The sequence below is a fragment of the Hippopotamus amphibius genome, chromosome 2 (genome assembly GCF_030028045.1).
Source record: "Hippopotamus amphibius kiboko isolate mHipAmp2 chromosome 2, mHipAmp2.hap2, whole genome shotgun sequence".
NCBI lineage: Eukaryota > Metazoa > Chordata > Mammalia > Artiodactyla > Hippopotamidae > Hippopotamus > Hippopotamus amphibius.
Window position 1 is genome coordinate 96,691,490 of NC_080187.1, and position 23,715 is coordinate 96,715,204.

The 23,715-nt window shown below is 40.7% G+C and overlaps 1 protein-coding gene across 2 annotated transcripts in view; it reads right to left on the reverse strand.

Annotated features, from left to right (window-relative positions):
- PDCD1LG2 (programmed cell death 1 ligand 2) overlaps positions 1-23,715 on the reverse strand; it is a 93,402-nt gene that overhangs the window by 55,745 nt on the left and 13,942 nt on the right. The window contains exons 1-3 of one of the 2 annotated variants that reach the window (XM_057724517.1): positions 21,486-21,545; positions 13,229-13,534; positions 3,092-3,358 (exon numbers count right to left, since the gene is read on the reverse strand). In XM_057724517.1, coding sequence (XP_057580500.1) covers positions 3,092-3,358; positions 13,229-13,534; positions 21,486-21,540 — 628 coding nt within the window. In that variant the 5' untranslated portion in view covers positions 21,541-21,545. Of the gene's footprint in view, positions 1-3,091; positions 3,359-13,228; positions 13,535-21,485; positions 21,555-23,715 lie in introns of those variants that run through there. The other variant, XM_057724516.1, reaches the window with a different exon arrangement.

Here is a 23,715-nt window from a genome sequence, read left to right on the forward strand (position 1 = left end):
TTCAAGACCCTTAGCATGAGTCCTCTTTTCTTCCTCACTTCATCATAATAGCTTAGTTAGAAAGAAGCTGGGCTAACTTTAGGGTTGGAATTGGATAGGCAAGTGTGGACAGGTGGGGAAGTGGGGAATTGAGGGTTTGGAGAAGACAACAGAGCTAGCTGCCTCTGAAAACTGTAAATGGGAGGATTTTTTTTTATAGGAAAATATGCTAGGAAATTAATGATGAGATGGACATTGAGTCACATGAAAGTTCTCAGTCTGGTCTGTGGATTGGTGCCATCCATGATAAAATTTAATTTGAGATCGAGAAGGTGTCTCCGGTGCCTCAGCTCATATTCTGCCTGTCCCACCCCTGATCTCAGCCATGGCTGAGTGACCGAATGTGACCGAATGATGGATGATTCTGTGCGGGTCCTAACTCACTTTCCCAGGACAGTCTTGCCTCAGCCATGTGCTTCTTTTGTGCCAGGGCTCCCCCAGTGCTGAAGGTTGGTCCCTCTCATCATTCCTTCCAGTCACCACTTGTAGAATTTTTGCTTCTCCTCTCCACAAATTTCGGCTCTACTGGATTAAAGGTCCAGTTTCCTAGTGGCAAGTGCTTCTACAAAAGGATGCTGTACCAAGGGGTGGGTTCTGCTGCATCTAAAGTTATAGCTACTGGCTAGACAGCTTGAACTCTAACCACTGTTGGACCCGCAGGCAAAGAAAAGAATCATTGAGCTGGCAGAGTAATCAATCTTGATTACCATAAAGAACGCGAATGCTGCTACACCATGGAGGCAAGGATGACTGTGTCTGGAACTCAGGGACCCACGGGTTCTCTGAGTCTTGTTACTTCCACACCCCGTGATAACAATGAAAAGGCAACGGCAGCAACTTCAGTCTGCTAAGGGCGAGGGCTCTCAGGACTGCACGTCTGAGTCACCCCCCACCCCTCCTTCCCTCCCCCTCCAGCCAAACAGACTACTCCATCTGAGATGTGCCGTGAGGGAAATCTAAGATGTATGGTGGATGAGAGAGATGACAAATATTAATTATGGCTTGGGATCCGTTGCAGCAGCAGGAACTGCAACGTGTTCCCTGAACTCTCGCATAGGTACCTTGTGCAGCAATTGTAGCTACGTCCCTGCCCGAAGGCTCGGAGACAGTGGACTGAAGGTAGGGCATGAACGGGCAGACCTGAGCAGTGCCAGGGTAGACTGTTGTCGTCCTTCCTCACCGCCTCTCGGATTCACCGCTGGTTTCAGCCACAGATTGGGTAGAATTCAGGACGGGCCTCGACTCCCGTCCCGGTCCGTGACTCGCCTGGAGTGGACACGTGGCTTTCTGCCCTGAATGCTTTTCTTGCTGCAGATGCTGAGGGGAGCTCACTCAGCCCTCAGGCGGGCACAGCTCACAGCAGAAGGAGGTACCTCTCCTGGGGACAACTGTTAACCCTTGGCGGTGGGAGCAGATGGCTTAGTCCTTCCACCTGTAGCCCTTTGAGGACCCATCTTAGGAGAGGATCTATATACTTCTCAGGTGGTCCTTGAGTATTTGAGCTTCTGTTGTCCACACCAACAGCTTTGATAATGCACCCTTCTATTTGCTTTTCCTTCTTTCCTGTCTTAATTTCCTAAACCTCTCCCTTCTGTTCCCTGAGATCACCACCTGAATACCTGCATGCCACACAAGTCCTCATTATAGGCTATGTTTTATCTAACTAAGATAAGGGGCAAATAGCGAAATACAATGACAACATAGCAAATCTATAAAGTCAAATTTAATCACTATTAGGGACTGTCCGTTACTCTGAGATTATACCCGTTGCTGGTATGGTAGCAGAATAAGGGCTCCCCTCAAAGATGTCCATGTTCTGAAACCTGTGAATGTGTTACCCTACATGACAAAAGGATTTTGCAGATGTGATTATATTAAGGACTTTGAAATGCGAAAATTATCCTGAATTATCAGGGTGTGCTATGTACTGGGGGGAGGCATCTAATGTAATCACAAGGGTCCTTAAAATGTGGAAGAGGGAGGCAAGAGAGTGAAAGAGATGTAACGACAAAAGCAGAGATCTGAGTAATGCAGGTGCTGGCTTGAAGGTGGAGGAAAGGGCCATGAGCCAAAGAGGGCAGGTGGCCTCCAGAAAGTGGCAAAAATCAAGAAAATGAATTCTCCTTTAGAGCCTCTGCAATCCTGTTGACACCTTGATTTGAGCCCAGGGAAGCCCTCTTCAGACGTCTGACCTCCAGAAGGAGGAGCTAATAACTTTGTGTTGTCTTAAGCCCACGATGTTTGTGGAACAATAGGAATACTAGGAAACACACTTCTGGTAATAAAACGACCTATCTCTTATGAAATGATTATGATACTGGATATTAGCTGCTCTTATTTGTCAAATGAATGTTCTTGGCAGATAAAAAATTGTCAGACTACCAAAACTGTTAGAAATTTTGCTGGTGCACGAAGTTCTAAAGTATGGGACTCAGCATAGCCAGTGAGGTCTCTAAGCAATTTTTTTAAGAGGTCAGTTTTCCTGGAAAACCCTAAAACCACTTGGCTGGCAGCAAAGCCAGCAAAGTAGTATTCATACTGCTGACACGTGCCACTGTGCCTGAATCACAGTGATTAGTTTCATGCTGGTTATTTTCAGTTTCTGGATCCATTCTCTCCACTGCAACACTCAGTTCTGAGCTCCGAGAGGTTGACTTTATGAACATATCAGTGGACTTCCTTGTTCTCTCACTTACACCCGGGTTCTGCCAATGGGAGGCACCAGTAGGAGATTGGAGACTGGAAGAGAACGAGGAAGGGGTATCCATTCATCAGCTTCTGCTCTTTGGAGCTGCCGCAGGTGGCAGCATCCCTGTACTGGAGGCCACGGCTCCTTTTTCCAGGTTCCAGTAGCCTCTCCAGGGTGATAATTGCTCCCTGACTTTTGAAGCCCCAGGTGTCCTGCACTACTTTTAGCAGTTTCTAAAGCTTAATCATACTTTCATAAACAGTCCCTTTATTACACTCACCTCAGATTATTCATTCTGAATGTACCATCTGTTTCTTGCCTGAACCCTGACTGGTAGAGCTAGGAAGGACGGGCAGCTCTTACCTTGGTCAATGATGGCTGAAGTGAGTTCCTTCATATTGTCATTCCAGAACACACAACTGAAATTCCTGCCGGGGTGTGGCTTTAAGCGCAGAACACTAGTGACCTGGTAGAGGCCGTCAGAGGTCTTGGTGTGGCTTGTGTTGGCAGGAACACTGATGTTTGGCCAGGACACTTTTGCCAGGGGATAGCCTTCAGCCTGGCAGGTGAGCTCTACCTCATCTGTCCCTGGGACCTTAAGGTTGCGGGTGTTTATTTTCTTGTAGGAAGCTGGACAAGAGAAGAAGAAAAAGAAATACATCTCTCTTTTCTGATTCCTGTAGATCTCTGCACTCAATACCACTTGAAATAAAATTACCATTATCATACTAAGTAAGAATGGGTTTAACTTTTAAAACATTTCCTGGGTCCCAGATATCATGATATTTTACATACACTGAATTATTTAATTTTTACAATAGAGCAAAACAACATTGTTGATATTCCCAATTTTTGCTGACGGTAACTCAGGCTAGAGAGGTCGAGTATTTCTCTCAAGGTCACAGGGCTTTTAACTGGTGAGCCAATTCATGCACACCCGAGGTTTAATTCCAAATCTCAGTGGTGCTTTACCCTACTACAACCTGTGCCTTCCCCTATTGCTGTAAATTGTCTTACAATTGGGGACTGGAGCAAAGAGAGGCTGGATAAACAAAATCACTAGATAACCCCCACATCTCACTTTATTTACTACTTCTAACATCTTCAGCAGAAAATTTTCTTCCCACTTCCTCCTTTCCTCTGTCCTCTTTGAGATTAGGAGGAGAAAAAATAAAGATCTAGGCATCTGTTGGAGGTCAGATTCATTACCATCTTGGTCCCAGCTGGTTCCATCTGGGTTTGGGGTGTTTTTTGGGGTTTTTTTGTTTGTTTGTTTTTGTTTGTAGCTTCCTTTCTTATCTCTGGACACTTTAAAGATTAGATTTATGTTCAGTCCTGCTAAAGGTGGGCACTGATGGGTTTTGAGCAAAGACCAAGAGCAGCTCTGGCAACACGTTGAAGATGAATGAGTTAATATATGTAAAGTGCTCAGAAAAGCGCAGGAACACAGTAAGCACTTGATGAATGCTATTATTACTTTTTTTTGAAAAAGACCTAGATTCTGCTTATAGTCAAGAATTGAGTATATTTATTAGTTACTTCTCCTAACACACACACACACACACACACACACACACACACATTCTCACCCTTCTCTGCAGTCGATGCTGAATGAATTCATCAGATATGCTTCCCTGCCCTCTAGAAAACTGAGGTCTAAAATAGACACGTGACATTGAGAGCACCAGGAAGACACAAGGACAAATGGTCCAATTATCTCAAATGTTAGCTGAAAATAAATAAATATTAACCACATGTGCAGATACCAGGGAGTGTGAAAAGTAACCTGTTGATTTTTGGTGAAAAGAAGAGGGAGTGAGCACTAGCTTTCATTAGGTAGGAAATACTTCTTTAAGAAATAAAATTTCAATACACGCTTTGAAGTAAAGATGTATATATGGCACAGACAGGATGAAACATTTTTCTTAAATTTTGGGGGAGAGTATAAATGAGCACAAACTGTGAAAAGCAATTTTATATTAAAATAATGATAACAGCCATGTGGAAAATATCAAATACGTATGCTTTACTACGTGTTTTCTAGGTGCTGAGTTCATGCCCTGTGCTTTTCCATTCTGTGGAGGTGGAAGGAATACTTATATCCCTCTCCACAATTTTTGCCTTCTGAGAACTTTCCTTATGTCTCCATGTTATGATTTGTGAATTTGATTAGTTATAACCAAAGTCACTCACTGAGTCACAGGTCACTGGAGAGCAGGGTGACTGCGCCTTGAAGTGCTATTAATAACCTGTGGCCTTCTTTTGAAGTTCTTGTTTCCATGCCATTAAGTGTACTTGCCCGGGCCTGCTGGCCTACCTGTCTCAAAAAGTTCTTACATCTTTCTCATCCACAGTATTCCAGCTTCTGCTTATGACTGGGGGGGGGGGGGGGGGGGGGGGGAGGGGTTGGTGGGGCAGATTTTTTTATCTATGAGTTTGGTTGGATGAGTAACTTTGGGTCCAATCTAAAAACCTGGACTCAGTTTTTTAAGACAAAGGAGAAAGAAACAAGAAAATCATGTGCTCATCCAGTTATTAATTTAAAAAATGGAGTTCGTTTTCCATTTAGCTACTGATTCCTCTGGGTATGGCTCACTTAGTCAAGAACTTAGAGCAGGGGTGAGTAGCTCTGAACCCTGACTCCATCCGCTTAATATACCTGATCTCACTGAAACCACACAAGGACCTCATGAGGTAGGCAAAATTCACATTCCAGTAAGAAATAAGGAAACAGTTGGAATATGGGGTGGCTGAGGGCCCTGGAACTCATGCCCTTCATGGGAAGAGCATTCTGAATTCTCTACCGGGATCATTACAAGACGATGATCCTCTATGTAACTGCAAAAGTCTAGGGAGGAAGCAACATACATGGGAAGAGGATATGTTTTCCAGGGGGACTTAGAAGTACCCAGAAGTAGAAGAAGATAAGAAGAATCAGGTTCTGAAGCAGCCTACTACTGAAGGACTTGAACTGGTTAGACTCACCAGTCTCCTTGGAGCCAATTTTGGTCTGCCTCTAGCAATCCAATAGGACCTGAAGCAAGCATTTTGAATTCTCACTTTATCTCATGTTATGTTATTTTATCTACACTTATTTTCACTTCATTTGATGTCCTCTTATAATCATTTAATCCTATTATGTTGTAGATTATTTCTGTAAGCTCTGGGGTTTTGGAGGGGCATAGAGTAGAATAAATGGATTCATAGGAGTAGTGTGTTACAGGTGAGAGCTTGGCCTGCTCCAGCAAGGTAGCTCAGGACAAGACGCTGGTCTTGGTTGCTGAGTTCATAGGTGATCTCAGAGGTAGGAGGGCCATGAGTCAGGAGCTAGATTGAGGCTTTGACTTGGGATATACAAATAAGGGAGCAGAAGGGAGAGAGGTGCAGCTAAAAGAATCGGCGAGAAACAATGTGACTGACAAGGGATTAATTTCCGAACTATACAAACAGCTCATAGAACTCAAGATCAAAAAAAAAAAAACAAACAACCCAATCAAAAAGTGGGCAGAAGGCCTAAATAGATATTTTTCCAAAGAAGACATACCAATGGCCAATAGGCACATGAAAATACACTCAACATCACTAATTATTAGAGAAATGCAAATCAAAACTATAATGAGGTATCACCTCACACCGGTCAGAATGGCCATCGTCAAAAAGTCTATAAATAATAAATGCTGAAGAGGGTGTGGAGAAAAGAGAATTCCCCCATACTGTTTGTGGGAATGTAAATTGTTACAGTCACTATGGAGAACATTATGGAGGTTCCTTAAAAACTACAAATAGAGTTACCATATGATCCTGCAATCTCAATCCTGGTCACATATCCAGAAAAGATGAAAACTCTAATTTGAAAAGATACATGCACCCCAGTGTTCACAGCAGCAGTATTTACAATAGCCAAGACACAGAAGCAACGTAAATGTCCATTGACTGATGAAATGGTAAAGAAGGTTCCATTGTACAGTAAATACATACCATGGAATATAATTCAGCCATTAAAAAGGATGAAATAATGCCATTTGCAGGCAACATGGATGGACCTAGGGATTATCATACTAAGTGAAGTATGTCAGGCAAAGACAAATATCGTATGATACCACTTATATGTGGAATTCAAAAAAGTGATAGAAATGAACTTATTTACAAAACAGAAATAGACTCATAGACGTAGAAAACAAACTTATAGTTACCAAAGGGGTTAACTTAACAGTTTGGGATTAATGGATACACATTACCATATATAAAATAGATGAACAAAGATTTACTGCGTAGCACAGGCAACTATATTCAATATCTTGTAATAACCTATAATGGAAAAGAATCTGAAAAAAAGAATATATATATATGAGAAACACCTTGTTGTACACACTAATACAACATTGTAAATCAATTATACTTCAATTTGAAAAATAAAATAAAATTTTTAAAAAAGAATGCGTGAGGTTTGGGGGAGGGACAGGAGCCCACACCCTATGTCTATATAATGTTAAAGATGTCTCCACAGCCTCTTTCTTATTTGGGAAATGGCTGAAAAGACATCATTATCAGCAACACGCAATGGGGAAGCTGGACTGAGGGTGATATTCTTAGGAAAAGATGATGAGTATATTTTAGAATTTCAGAGGTGGAAGTAGTCTTAAAATTCAATTAGCCCAACTTCCTGCTCAATGAGAAGTATCTTCTCTGGTAGCCTTACTAGATAATTCTCTTGGTGAATGTTTCACATGCACTTGGAAACAATGTGTATTCTGCAGTTGTCGGGTATAAGTTTTATATATGTCAACTAGATCAAGACAGCTAATCATGTTGTTCTACTCTTCTATTTTCCTTTTTGTGTTCTACCAGCTGTAATAGAGATGAGTTGAAATCCCTAAATATGATTATGGATTTGTTCATTTCTCCTTTTAGGTCTGTGAGTTTTATATATTTTGAAGCTATATGATTAGATGTATACATATTTAGGATTGTTACATCTTCCTGTTAAAATGATTTTTTTCATTATGAAATGCCCCTTTTTATCTTTAATATTACTTTTTTTCCTTGATATTAGTAACCTGCTAGATAACTCACTTTTGGTTAAATACATCTATGAAAGGAAGCTCCTACTTCCAGAGGCAGTCACTGCCATAATTAGACAAACTTTCATTGGGAGGATCATCCTGGTGCCACGTCAAATTTCGCCTCATGGTAGCTTCAATCCGTTGGTACTTACTTTTCTGGTTTAGCAAAACAACATACGGTGAGCATAGTAGTTAAGAACATGGGCTTCAGAGTCGGAAAGGTTTGACTAGGCTTAAGCCAAGTGCTGGTTATGTGACCTGTCAAGCGTCAGGTTTCTCATTTGTAAAATAGGTACCATAATACTTATCCTTAACAGGGGTGTGAGGATGATTAAATGAGTTAGGTACCTAGAACTTATTAGTCACTTAGTACTGGCAATTATTATTATCGCTTTCATGTGACAAGGCAACTCTTCAGATATTTGAAGATCCACCTCTTAGGTAAAACATGCCTACTTCCTTCAACCATATCTCACAGGACATAATTTTCAGCCCCAGCTCCAGATAGCAGTCTTTGGATACACTTTATTTTTGCCAGTGTAACGTGACCTATATTCCAGATATTACCTAAGCAGCACAAAGTATAGTGTGACTATTTCCTATGTGCTGAGCATAATTTAGGCCCTCCACAGGGTTTTAAAGCAGCCTAAGTTCATAAGATCCATTTTGTTGAAAGAGCTAGGTTGGCTCTCACAGACCCCTTGTCACTGGAGATTGTCTCCAGGTTGACCCAAGACCTTTGTTGGCCCTTAGTCAACAACTATTACTTGTTCAGTCGGTTATAGATCCAGTCAATGACACTATTATTCACCCCACATTTTACCACTTTATGCACAAAGTGTGTGCTATGTGAGTCCTGGACCTGTTTGCCCTTAGATCCATCCCTCAGTTTCTGCTCTGTACTGTAGGAAAGCTGACTCCTGCAGGCTGCGTGTCCCAGGCTCTTGACCGCCAACAGCAGGCACAGTGGGAAGACTGGAGGGCAAGCAGGAGGAAGGAGGAAGGGTGTTTCTCCACCGCACTCTATGCTATAATGGCCTCTCCATCAGCAACCACATCTCTTCCCTGGCTCCAGACACCACTGGACAGGGTTCCAGTGTCTGTCAAGTGACTCCGCCCCTGGGCCCATTAATCCTGCCTTCCCCCCTTCCCTCCAGCCCAGCAGTGTCGTAGCATCTTCTTGCATTTGCTAACTGCTGATTTGCCTCCCTATTCCCCATTTGGCTTCTCAGTCTGTTCCATCTTTTGAATTACTATTTTCTGATTTCATTTTCCACTGGTTTAAATGGTTTCTGTTATCCTGGTGTCTCTGACTATATGATTCAAACATTACTGGCAACTCCAGCATTTCTGAAATAAAGATAAGCTTTATTTTCTTTATATGATAGTACTATATTATCATTACTACTGTATGTAATATTATCTGCTTTATCATCATAATGACCATAACTAAGGTGAAAAAATGTAGTTTTACATGTATTAATCTTAGAGAATCCTGGAAGGTTTCTACAGTCACTGAAAGATATCTTTCAGGATGGCTCTCAATTGGTCTGTTAAACGGCCTGGAGAGGAACATCAGGTTACACAGTTTGTAATTTCCAGGAGCTTTCTCTCCTTCAAAATTCAGGGTATTGTTTTCTTGACTCAGGCTTTCCTTATTCCCTTCTGTTTCCTCAGGGGAGAAAAGATACTGAGAGCAGAGATTTAGCCCCGTGAGTTAAATTCTTTTCGCAAATGCTTTCTCTGGGCCTGGAGGCTCAACGTACAGACGTGGTTTCACTATGATGAAGAGTTGCTTCTCTGGGGCTGTCTCCTCCCTATGCCCTATGCCGTTTGTCTTCCCCTTCTTAGGGTGAAGGCCATTTCTCTTGCGAGAGAAAATGGAAACTATGCTGCCTCCTTCCCCCAGTTGTTGAAGTTGTACTCTATCTTGGGGCTTTTTGTTCATTTAAAGTACTTCTGTAAGCCTCAGCCTGCTCAGGCCTTCAGGCTGGTCTGGCACTTCTGTTCTTAGTACCTGCTCTGTGTCTGCCTGGGATCCTTGCTCAGGCCAGTTCGTGACCTGTGGGCTCACTCTCTGGCTTCTCAGGGCCGCTGTGCTCTTTTCTTCAGTCACACTCCCTGGCCTTCCTCTGACTGATTTATAATTGTCTTGGGGTTGCAACCTGGCTTTTGAAAAACTGCAGGCTTCTGTTACTGTCTCATCTAGACTCTCTGGCTATGCTACCTAGTATTTTTTTCCCCTTCCTTATGAATTCAGTTCTCTTTTCACTGTATTTATTATGAACTGTTGCCCAGACATCAAAGAAAATGCTATAAACCTATTTTCAAGTTGTATGCCAAAACTTAGGTATTTTAAGGACAAAGCACATCCTTCTTCTAGTCTTAGTCTGTTTAAGCACGCCCTAACTAGGGTCCCAGATCTCCCCTGCTTCCTTCAGAGACCCCTGATCTGGGTAGAATATCTTTAGGTGCTGATCTCCAACTTTTTTTTTTTTTTGGCTTGCATTTCTCCTAAAACAATTGTGATGCAGTGTGCTCCTTCTCACATATTTATTAAGTTCATTCTTGGAATATTTTATAGTTTCTATATTGGAAAATATATGATGTTTAACCCTTTATAAACACATATTTTTAGTAAGGCAATTATTTCACTCTTTTACAAATGCATCCAATGTCACCTAGATACCAAAGAAGCTCTTTCATACACACCACCATCCATTGAAAAATACATACAAAAATTCTTCTCTAATGGTCAGAACTTTACAATGTGTCTTTTCATTCCTTGAATATCAGTTCCCATTCCACTTCTACAGAATTTTATCCTAATTCAACATGTTGGAATGCTCTTTTGGTGATTACCCTTTTGTTTCTTTGCAACAACAAAACATGTATAGCTATTGAAATTAAATTTTTTTTCTTGTGACCATAAGGCTTTAAGTGTTCAAAGTTTTCTTCCGCATTGAAATCTAATTTCCATTGTTATCAACACATGTAAAATCAAAAGATAAAATATTATGAATATTTATAATTATTAAACATAAAAAAGTTTACTGGAAGTGTATCTCTTAACGGGATGGATGGGACTCTTTTTCAATCTGTTCATGAATCTGAGGATGCATATGACTTACGGTTGGACTGAGACAAGGTTCAGCATCAATTCTATTTCTATTTTTCATTTTTTGTAGCTGTAAGGGCCAAGGAATCTTGCTCATATGAATAAGTAGGTGGGAATGGAAGCAGTTCGGTTACAGTAATATCATTTCATTCTTTGAAAGCCTTAATGATTTACATGACAAAAAATTTACTTTTTTATTATTATTAGCTGTTAACTCTATTAGGGCCTCCTTCAATTTTGTTGAAAACAGAGAATTTGACACCTCTTGACGTGCAGAAGGATTTGTTAGTCATTACCGTTTGGTAAGGTATCCGTGTTTCCAATCATTCTTTTGTTCAGCACTACAGAGGAATGTATGCCTCGGGGCAATGCACTGTATTCACGGTGGGTGAGAGGTAGGCTTTATATGAAGTGGGTAAAACAAAAATAAAAGAGGAAGTGTTTTAGGGGAACCCCAAGAGCCTTGCCTGGAAGGCACATTCTCAGGCACACAATTTGGGGAATAAGTATTTGCGGATGATGAAGATTTAGAAACTAATTTCCTAAAACTGGCTATGCTTATGCATCCCATAGAAAGCCTTTGTGATCCCATATACTCTAGCTGGAAAATCATTAAGAGTTTAAAGAATTAATTAACTAATTAATTAATGAAGTTCTGAGGAATAAATCTGTTCCACGCCTGATTCTTCCCTGATCTAGGTGAGGAAGCAGGCAGAGTGCCGTCCCATGGATGAAGGACACCCCTCAGCCAGAGCGAGAAAAAGTGGGACTGGTATCAAATTGCCCAAAGACCCTGGGTGCATTATAGCACTCAGAGATCAACAAACATGGGGCAGTGATTTAGGGGTGCAGGTACCCAAGTACACGAGGGGATCGTGAAGATGTAGAGCCCTCTCTCCTCCCATTGGTTGAACTCAGCCTAACTTCAATGCTCTGGAGTTCCTCCCAGTTGATGCCTGGATGTAGGAAATGCATTAAAGATAGAAGGCAGTTACATCCAGGCTAAGGGCTTTCCTGATGACTCACTATTAGTTGCGGTGTAAGAGGATGCCATTCCTGCAGTAATTGAGGGTCTTTGAACCAAACCTCTGGACATGCAGCATGTGCCAGTTCTTTATGTTCATTCTCTCTTTTAATTTTTGTAATAATCCTATGTGGTAGACGTTACTATTGCTGTTCTTTTACAAATAAGAAAAATGCAAGATTATGAAAGGTGAAATAACCCACCCAAGGTCACAGGTGAAAACAGCATTCACCCTCATGTCTAGTTATTCTAGTTTGTCCTTCTTTGTATCAGATCATAAAGTCACACCACTGCTGTCAAGGTCAATGGTCTTCAGGGATCAAAATCCACAGACCCTCTAGAAGACAGAACAGATCCTCTGAGGTCTAATGGGTGGAATACGGAGGGGACAGAGAAAAACTGACATAGTTTAACTCAGAACAGTCAGTGAAAGCTGAAAAACACAAACTAATGAAGAGAGCCAAATCTATTCTTCTATAATTGTTACATGTCTTTCCTCAAATGACCTTTCCCAGAACAAAAAAGAACTTGAAGATTCTTATCAGATTTAGGTTCTTGGCTCATGTTGTGGTGGAGAGAGCCCTCAACCCAGAGGAATGGGGACAGCTATTGATTTCACTGGCTCCCTCAGGCTGCCCATTTCAATTCTCTGGACTCCAGCTGTTTCATGTGCAATAGATAAGGCTGGGACTAGAGCAGCATTTTCCAAGCTTTTTAAGACTATGACCCAGAGTGAGAAAAAACTTTTTACACCGTGAGCCAAGATGCACACGCACAAAGACACACATACACACACCTCTGAAATAATCTGTATTTCACGAAACAACACTAAGCCCTGCTATGTGATGCCCTGATATATTCTATTCATTCTGCTCATTCATTTTATTGGTAAAAAAAAAACCACCCACCTGGTTGCTACTCATTAAATTGATATTTTAATCTGTTAATGAGTGTCAAATCATGGTTTAAAAAACTCTGGACTCTGTAAGAGTAGTTTAATATCAAATCAGTATCGTTCCTGTGAATTAGGCAAAACTTACATTTGGTACCTTCCCACCTTTCAGGGACTCACTTTCCTGGCTTTCTCTAGACCCCTTTTATTCCCTCTACCCCTCTTTACCCTCACCTCCACTGCTTTACACTCAGATACGGAAAAATATTTCTGAGCAGGGGCTTTGTTCTCTCTGAGGTAGCTCTCTGTCTCTTTACAGCCATCCTCCCAGTTTACTTGCAGCTAATGCAGGTCCTGTGTTGGAGAGACACCTCCGGGGATTCCAATCCCTGCAAGTACTCACCTTTGACTTTCAGAGTCAGGTACTTGTAGTCCCAGGCAATCCCATAGATGATCAGGCAGCGGTACTGCCCTGCATCCCTCACTTGGACTTGGGGGATGTGGAACAAGGCCTTCCCTAGAGGCAGCTGCTCCTCCAGCAAAGTGGCTCTTTTACTGAGCAAGGTTGTATCGTTTTCCACCTTTTGCAAACTGGCTTTTAAATCTCCGAGTTCCGTGTGACCTCCGGTGTCAAAATCACACTCCAAGGTCACATTGCTGCCGTAGTCTACTGTGTACATTTCCTTCGGGACTGTCACTGTGAATAAAGCTGAACAGAAAATAAGACATTCTCCCATTGTCTGCCTTCACATTTCAGTTCTGTACAGAGTGGGAGCAGAGAAGATCTATCGCACCCCCGTTTCCGAGGAGACACTTGTCACAATCTGGGCATTGTGAATGTTCCTTTCTCTCCTTTGCCACATCCATTCTGGGAAAGAGTGGAATTTCTTGATCCGCGGCTCTGAGGTAGTTCTAGCTTCTCAACACTCCTCACCTGTGCAGCTGACTGCCCTCCTGCCCTCTATCATCCAGGCTCATTTTCTTCATATGGATCATGTTACATCATTCCCTGCAAAATTCTACCTCCTCTCACCAGTAATAGTAATAATGACACCTATCACCTGTTGAGTTCTTACTAGGTGTTAGGCCTCTGCTAACACGTGATCTCTTTTAGTCTTCCCAGGAAGACAGTGAGGTAGAGCCATCTTCTTTTTAGAAAATGAAACTGAGACACAGTTAAGCAACTTGCCTAAGACTGCACAGCCAGGATCAGATACAGGTATTGCTCAGTTCAAGTGCTCTTAACCACCACGTCATACAAGCCCACTGCAGAAGCATCTTTGCTATCAACAAGAGGAAAGAAAGAATGAAACTAATACTTAGTATATACCTACTATGTGCCAGCTGCTGTTTTAGGCTCTTTATATCATTGGAACTTCCCTGGTGGTGGTCCAGTGGTTGAGACTGTGCTCCCAATGCAGGGGGCCCAGGTTCCATCCCTGGTCAGGGAACTAGATCCCACGTGCTGCAACGAAAGGTCCCTCGTGTGGCAACAAAGATCCCGGAGCAGCCAAATAAATAAACAAATAAATATTTTAAAAAATATATCATTTAATACTGAAAATACAGCCATGGAGTATGTATCATCATTACTGTTTTATAGTTGAGGAAAGTGGTCAAAGAGGTTTGCTCCAGGATGTAGTTAGTAAAGTTAAAATTCAGAGCCAGTCAGATGGTTGACTTCAAAATCTAAATCTAAAAACTTAGTTCTTGAAACAGTATTTTCCAAAATGTGAGGCACATACCTCTAGAAGTGTGCAAAATGGTTTTAGATATGGCAGAATCAAGGCCCAAAGGGAGAGGAATTTATTCCCTCTTCAATTCTATTTCAAGCCTTCAAATTACATATAATTTGCAACTAGACTCTCACACCTCTAACAATGGCTATTTTTCCTTTTAATAAAACAAGAGGCTCTCAGACAGATATTATTATCTGGGTAGAATTTAATAGCACCACTTTACTTTCATTGCATTTATTTTTGCTCATATTTCCTCTGTTTATCAGTACCAGTGACACTGGTTTTCCATTTAACACAGGAGTAGATTGTTTTGTTCAAAAAATAAAAGCTCAGTTGATTTAGATAATTCTAGAAAAACAATAGCACAAAGAGTAGTCAAACATGGCAAAACTAATGAAAGTAGTGTAGGCATGAATAAATTGTGAGAAACTGTACAGAATTATGCTGCTTCCATCATTAACGAATAGGTAATTATTAAGACTGAGCGTAAGATCTCGAGGTAGCTTCTGAATTGTGACAAGATTAGATCAAATTATGTTCCGTAGAGCTTGCTTCGTCGATCCATTCATTTAATCAGTCAAAACAGCCATTTAACAAATATTTGGGGATGGCTTCTAAGAATACACTATTTGAGGGGTTGTTTCCACATAAATCGTGGTGTGGAAGGAGCTTGGGATTTAGTGACAGAGGAACCTGGGTTCAAATTCTGACTGTATCAGGATTATGAGCCCTTTGATTTTGATCATGCCGTTTAAACTCTGTGAGTCTCAGCCTCTTTATCTGTAAAGCTCCAAGGTTAGCATTTACTTAGCACTGTGGTGAAAACTAGATAAAACGGCACATATGAATTGCCTTATCGTGACAGGTAGTGGGTAGTCAGCAAAACTTTCTTTTGTACAGTGTTTTAATTCTTGAGAAAGTGGTCCTCTGGTCACCCTGGATGACAGATTTCACAGTATAAATAGTTCGGGGATTTTCTGTTGTTTGAATGATTCACATTGCAGTTCTCTTCTGACTGGAGTTTTCCCTCCTACCATCCTGCAAATCTTTGAAGGCAGTGACCAGGCTGAGCTTATTTTGGTATCTCCAGTGCCTAGTACATACTAAATTCCAGTTAAAGGTTTAACACATAAATGACAAAATTAGGGAGAGGGGAAAAAAAAAACGATGAGCATCCCCGTATTCACTTCTGTTCTCCTCTCATCAAACTTCAACTTGCCCCAGACTGCACAAACTGTCATTCTTAATTACCTCTCAGCACACTTGATAGAGCAGTGCACAAACTTTTGAGTTTTTATCAAAAATGAATGACAGACTAGTTTATGTCATGCCTCCAACCCCTGTTTTAAGCACAACTAGAACATTAGCGTGGCTTTCTAACAGAGATTCACATCTGCTCGATATTCTTTTGTGCAGGATGGGGGTGGGGGCAGGCCTGCAACGTGAGTGCTTCTGTGTAAAGCAACGCTAACTGAACACTTGTTTGGCCAGGTTGAGAAGACTCTGGACGATACATGTGAAAAAAGATGCCGTGCTTCCGAAGTTCCCACATGATTCCATTTTGTAGAATCCCCTGAACACTTGTAATAACTCTCACTCGAGTCTCCATAATAGGATACTCTTAAAGGTAGATTCCTTTATGATTGGAATCATCTCCAAATACTTGACTTATTAAGTCCCCTTATAATTAAAACAGAGCTGCCTGACACCAAATCCACTCTGCCCGGAAGAATAATATTTATTTATTCTCTCATCAAATATGTATTAACCATCTTCTACGTGCCAGGTTTAGGAATTTACACTTCTTTTACTCTCCTCATAGTACTTCCTTCTCTTATTTTATTACATCTGATAAAACAAGAAACAGGGAAGAGAAATGGGGCTTGCAAGGAAGGTTAGTTGCTGAGTGTGAGATTTAACAAGAGTAAGAGGTCTTTGGGTGTAGTTTCTATTGAATTTATTTAGCAAATTTATTTACCACACTTACACTTTCTTCTCATGAGAGAGGGAACGCCTATAACTTCCTCTGGAACTCCCCACGGCATACAGCAGAACTCCCCTCTTCACTGTCTGGGCCTTTGAAAAAAATCCATTTTCTACTTGCTTTTCCCCTGTGCCTTGTACAGAGTGTGTGTGTATATACAGAGGTTGGAAGCATAAAGTATGCTGCCTCTCAGACAGGTGACATTTTCCATCTAACTTTCACAAAAGGAAAGAGCAATTGGCGAACATGAATCGAACATCTGAGTCACTCAGAATAACTAAAAGATTGTTAGTTGCTCTAATTTTGCCCCAATTAAAGCTTCTAAGACATGCAGAGCTTTGAGCTTGACTACTCAATACAAAATGATGAGTTTATGAAGTGCAATACTAAAATATTCTTACTTATTGTAAATTACAGAGGAAATCAAAACACTCCTGCAAACAATTCTATGAGGAGGTTTTTTTCAAGCTTGGCTGCACATTAGAATCACTAATGAGAGGACCACAACCTGAGCCATCATTGGAATCACCTGGGAAGCTTTTAAAACATGTTCAGACCCCACTTTGGATCCTTTAAAATTAAATTCTAATTATTTTGTGAGGCCAGCATCAATTTTTAAAAGTATTTCCCTGGACGCTTCTAATGTGCAGGGACCATGGAGAAACCATTGGTGAGATGAATAAAACACCTGCACTTGCAGACATCTTTTACCATCTTGCCTTTCAAAGTGTTGGCCTCAGTTTTCCCTGGGAGCTAGTCAGGAATGCAGAATCTCAGCCCCTGCCCCAGACCTAGAGATGCAGAATCTGCATTTTAACAAGGTTGGGGCAATTTACATGCACATTAACATTTGAGAAACAGATTATAACACTGGTTTGCATTCGGACTGTTAGTGGAAAGTAGAGTAATAGTTAACATTTATTAAACTCAATGAACCAGACACTGGGCTAAACTGTACATCACCATCTCATTTGATATTCTCCAAACTCTGCAAGGGTAGGAGTCACTACTCCCATTTTACAGATAGGGAAATTGAGGCTTAAAGAAATGATACAACTTGCCCAAAGTAAAAAAGTGGGAGCTCATGGAGTTGAAATTCAAATTCATATCTCCGTGTCTTGAAAGCTTGTACTTCTAACAGATATGACTATATATCTACTGGCATGTGCATACTACATACATGAATGAAATAGATACTTTTCAGCTTTATACTAAGGAAAAGACATTTTAGTATTTTCCACAACTGCAAAATTAAGCAGACAAAACATTCATTTGGTCATCTTGACTAAATGAAAGGGCAAAGGACTTGGTCAGAGCATGAAAAAGTAATACACGCAGTTTCTTTAGACAGACTGAAATAGCTGACTTGCGTAATGGTGGAGCCTTTTTGAAAGTTCTTGGGGGAAGTTTGCATTTTATTTGCAATCAGGGCACCAATGGAGTCAGCACCTGTCACATCTCCAGGAAACACAAAACAATTTATTTGCATTACCTCCCAAGATAGCTTCCTCTTTAAGCTAATTTTATACTTTTTTCCCCATTAACAACAGAAACTTAAGTGTTTACAGGCTTCCTACCTAAGGTATTTGAAAGATGAGGATGGGTCTAGGTGGGGAGAGAAGGGCGGATTGCTTTACACAGCCAGTCTTCAGAAAACTCTAGTTCCTGGTTTAGGATAGATGCTGCTCTGGGCACCTGACTAATGCACTCCTCTTTGCAGGAATGCTGCATGAGACATCTTGTCTATTAGAAATCCCTTCCCCAACCTGATTCTTCTGCTTTGTATACCTCAGGGGTCAGCAGATGTAGTTTTGGGGACCAGCTATAGGCTAAGTAGAGTGACCCAGGCTGTGGTCCCTGCCCTAGAGTCACCTCAAGCATCACCCTGGTTGTGTGCCTCCTGGGTTTTAGCTTTCGCTGGCAGATGAAGAAAGAAGGAAACATCAATGAAAGACTTAAGATTGGGGTTATTTTTTCTCCAAGACATGACAAAGTACAAAAATAAATATTTCCCCTTAAATGTGTCTGGGTTATAAGATGTCCTTAGGTTTTGAAACGCAAACATAAGAAAAAATTGAATTATGATGCTACAGTAATGAGTGATATAAGTAAAAGGATATACACATAGATCAATAGAACGGGACAGAGGGTCCAGAAAAAGACCCACACAAACATGGCCAATTGAGTTTTTACAAAGGTGCAAAGGTAATCAATAGAGAAAAGGTAGTCTTTTCAATAAATGAACAAATGGGGCTGGAGCAACTGGACAGCCATAGGCAAAAATAAAAGGAAAAAAAGAAAGAAAAAAAAGAAAGAGAAAGAAAAACCCCAACCTATGCTTCACACTATACAAAAATCAACTCGAGATGGATGGTAAACTTAGATGTAAAACATACAACTATAAAATGTTTAGAAGAAAATCTTTCAGGTCTTGAGTTAGGCAAAGAGTTCTTAGATAGGATAATTCATCAAAGAAAAAATTGATAAATTCGCTATTTTCAGAATTGAAATCTTTCCTGTGCAAAAGACACTGTTAAGAGAATGAAAAGATGAGCCACAGACTGGGAGAAAATATTTGCATATCACATATCTGATAAAGAATTTGTATCCAGAATATATGAAGAACTCTTAAAACTGAACAATAAGAAAATAACGCAATTAAAAATGGTCAAATGACTTGACATGCACTTCACCTAAGAAGATATATGGATGGGCAATAGATATATGAAAATATGTTTATCATCACTAGATGCTAGGCAAATTAAACTACAATGAGATACTTCTACACACCTATTAGGGTGACTTAGAAAAATGACAATGTCAATACCAAGTGCTGCCAAGGATGTGGGACAATTGGAACTCTCATACTTTGCTGGCAGGAATGCAAAACAGTATAGATACTAAGAACGGTTTGGGTGTGACGGTTTCTTATAAAGTTAAATATATACTTACTTTATGACTCAGCAATCCCACTCCTAGGTATTCACCCAAGTGAAATGAAAACCTATGCTTCCACAAAAACCTATATACAAATGTTTATAGCAACTTTGTTTATAATTTCCAAAAATAGGAAACAACCCAAAAGTCCCTCAACTGGGAAATGAATAAACAAAGTGCTTATGTACAATGTGATACTACTCAACAACATCATATAACAATATGGATAAATCTCAAATGCATTATGCTAAAAGGAAGAAGCCAGACAAAAAGAATATCTAATAAATGATCCCATTTATATGACATTCTGCAAAAGTTAAAACTATAGGATAGAGAATAGATCAGGGAGTACCTGGGCTTAAAAGTTGTGGGAGGGTTTTTGTTTGGTGATAGAACTGTTCGGGATCTTGATTGCAGTGGTGGCTGTATGACTACGCTTTTGTCAAAACTCATAGATGTCTTTATAAAATTTTACTTTGTCAATTTAAAAATAAATATTTAAAAGGTGAAATGAAAATATTTTCCAATAGCTTTTCACTTCAAACTTTAAATTATTTTATAGATAACACAATAGAGCATCCACAGAGCATTCAAATAAGGAAAGAGTTAATGTCACCTGTCTCTAAAAATCCCAGCTGGGCAGGGTCCCTTAAGAAGGAGATATCAAGTGTTCCTTTAGCTGCCACTGCAAGGGCAGGGCTGGAGTAAGCAGAATATTGGGGTGTTCTCCAAGGATGGCTGCAAGTCAGTGTCTCTAGGGCCAGACCAGGCTGGGCAGCTCAAGGGAGTGGGAGGAACATGACTGGGATCATCTGGAAGGGACGGAAGAGCTCTTCAAAAAAGTTATCAGTGCTGGGGCTTCCCTGGTGGTGCAGTGGTTAAGAATCCAACTGCCAATGCAGGGGACACGGGTTTAAGTCCTGGTCCAGGAAGATCCTACATGCCACGGAGCAACTAAGCCCGTGTGCCACAACTACTGAGCCTGCACTCTGGAGCCTGCAAGCCACAACGACTGAGCCCACATGCCACAACTACTGAAGCCCTCACGCCTAGAGCCCGTGCTCCGCAACAAGAAAAGCCACTGTAATGAGAAGCCCACGCACCACAAAGAAGAGCAAACCCACTCTCTGCGACTAGAGAAAGCCGCATGCAGCAACAAAGACCCAACACAGCCAATAAATAAATAAATTTATATATATAAAAAAATTATCATTGCCAAAGAAGGCATTCTTTCTCAATCAAAGGCAGAATGTTGGATGACTTCCCATGGAATTGGAGCTGTTATCATAAAGGACATAATCCCCTGCACCCACCTCTGTCCTCTCTTACCTACTGGTGTTCAGCCACTATAATGCACTCATGGTCCTGACTGCATGTGTGAATGGTCTGAACTACCTTCGCCAAGAAAGCAGAACTCCGAAACTGCTTTCCTCCTTGCCATCCACACCCTCCAATAGAATATCTTTCTTCAAAATTCAAAGGCACAAGCTTTAAGGTTCATCATTAATTTAGATGCAAGGAAGACTCTGGTTTTCCAATTTCAGTAATCTACATTAAATGTCTGAATGACCAATCGCTGCTACTTTTACTTTTTAAAAGAGGAGGTGTCCCCTTGACATTTGTCTCCTCACTGTCCCTGACAGAAGAGAAAAAGACAGCTGCTTGGCATCTCAGCTTTCTGGACACTCAGCCCATGCCTTCTTGTGTCAGTTCAGAGGTGCATGGTCTGAATGGTCCTGTCTTCTTGCTACTGCCTTTACTGGAGAGTGGGGATAGCTGGACCAATATTCTTAGTCCCTGTTTCTGTAAGACAGGGACATGGGTATGCACAAGCCACCCTGGGCACCATTCTTTTGGCTGTGTTTATAATAGCCGGTAATCACACTTCTCAAAGAACTGAAGGCTTTCTTCAGCCCAAGGACCACATTCTCATACTTGGCTTCAGCTAGGGGTCATCACCTGTTCCTAATTCTCAGGCCCCTCCCTTTAACCTTTCTTACCTGCTGTCTGATGAAGCTGCAATCCCAGGCTCAAAATTAGCAACAGGAGGAACATGTTCTGTACCGGATCTGAAACAGACAATTGAAAGTCTCAGAGCCTTCTGCAGTTTTGCTGGGTCTCATGATTTGGTCATTTTCTCACTCCTGAAAACAGGGAAATGACTGGTAAACAAATCTTTTGGGGAGGCAGCAGACCATGAGTAGAGCTGGGAAGAGAAGTTAAAGGGTGATTGCCTAGAGGAGAGGAGAGATGGGATAAGAAGAAGTGAGGCACTCTTTATCAATCCAAATTAGAAGCTCATGTGAACCAGTCCTCATGTGATACCCACACAGCTGGTTACCTCTGCCTCTTTGTTTCTTCCATAGTTTCAGTGTAGGCCCTTGAAAACCAATCTTGTTCATCAAACGAATAATGCACACCATCTTTTCCAGCTGGACTGGAACTCTGGGAGTCGGACACTCAGCAGTGCTCAGCAGAATAGAGCTGGATTCTCAGTAAATGCTTTACTGAGCAGGTAAAATTGTCAAGCTCTTTGGAGTGATCCAGTGTGCCCTTCACTTGAACTACCTGTTACTAAGACGTGTAGATGGAGATTGCTGAAAACTGGCTCCACTGAGTGGGTGCCAAACCTTAGTTCTGCTTCACCTTCTGTGCTTCCACTTTTGCTCACAAACTTTCCCACCCAAGGACTTCTCATGGTTGAAGGCAAAAGAGCCAGTGTATACCACTGTCAGCTTTTTTTGTCCTCAAAAAGGCTTTCAAAATTTTATTAGCCATGGAACCATTTCTTCAAGGGTAATCACTTGGAGCCATACATCTAAATCAGGTAAAAGCAGAGCTGCTCCGAGTAGAATGGAAAGCCAGTGGAGGATTTGGAACAGGAGAATGACACGATCTCATTTACATTTTTAAAAGAGGGCTCAGTTTTGGTGTAGACAATAGACTATTGTTGTGAAGGAGAGTGGGATGGGCAAGATTGGAAGCAGAACTATCCATAAGAAATATGTTCATGGAGATGATGATAGTTTGGACCAGAGTGGTGGGGCTAGGGGAGGTGAGAAGTGGTCTGTTGAAGGTTTTTTATATTCATACACTTTTAAAATTTATTAAATTTTTAAAATTGGTCCTTTAAACTTATTAATTTTTAACAGCTTTATTGGAGTGTAATTGATATACAATAGAGGATTGTGTGTGTGTGTATACATATGTATTTGAGACACAGATGATTCAGTGGCACAATTCAGTGGGTTTTAGTATATTCTACAGAATTGTGCAAGCCACGTCACTGTCTAATTTTAGAGCATTTCCATCACTCCAAAAAGGAACCCCATACCCATTAGCAGAAACTCCCCAATTCTTCTTCCCTCTCCCTTCAGTCACTGGCAATCACTCATCCCCTTTCTGTCTCTGTCAATTTGCTTATTCTGGTCATTTCATATAAATGGAATCATACAATATGTGGTCTTTTGTGTCTAGCTTCTTTCACTGAGCATATTATTTTCAAAACTCATTTGTGTTGTAGCACATTACCAGTATTTCATTCCTTTCTATGACTGAATAATATTCCATTGTAAGAACACATCACATCTTTCTTATCCATTCATCAGTTGATGGACATTTGAGTTTTTTCCACTTGTTGGTTATTATGAATAATGCTACTGTGACATTCATGTACAAGTTTTTGTGTGGACATGTTTCTGAATCACTTGAGTATATATGTAGGAGTGGAATTGTTCAAACAACTCTATATTTACCTTTTTGAGAAACTGTCAAACTGTTTATCAAATACTTGATTTGTAATTACTTTCTCCCATTCTGTGATTGCCTTTTCAGTTTCTTGATAGTGTTCTTTGAAGCACAAATGTTTTAATTTAATTGTAAAGTACGAGTTAATTTAATTTTGACGAAGGCCAATTTATCTAATTTCTCTTTTAATTGCTTGTGCTTTAGATGTCATTTCTAAGAAATCATTGCTTAATCCAAGGTCACAAAGATTTACATCTATGTTTTCTTCTGAGAATTTTATGGCTTTAGTTCTTATGTTTAGGTCTTCGATCCAGTTTGAGTTAATTTTTGTATATGGTGTGAGATAAGGCTCCACATTCATTCATTTGCATGTGGACATCCAGTTGTCTCTGCACAATTTGTTGAAAAGAGTATCCTTTCTCAAGAAGTAACAACTGACACCGCAGAAATACAAAAAAGCATGAGAGACTACTACAAGCAACT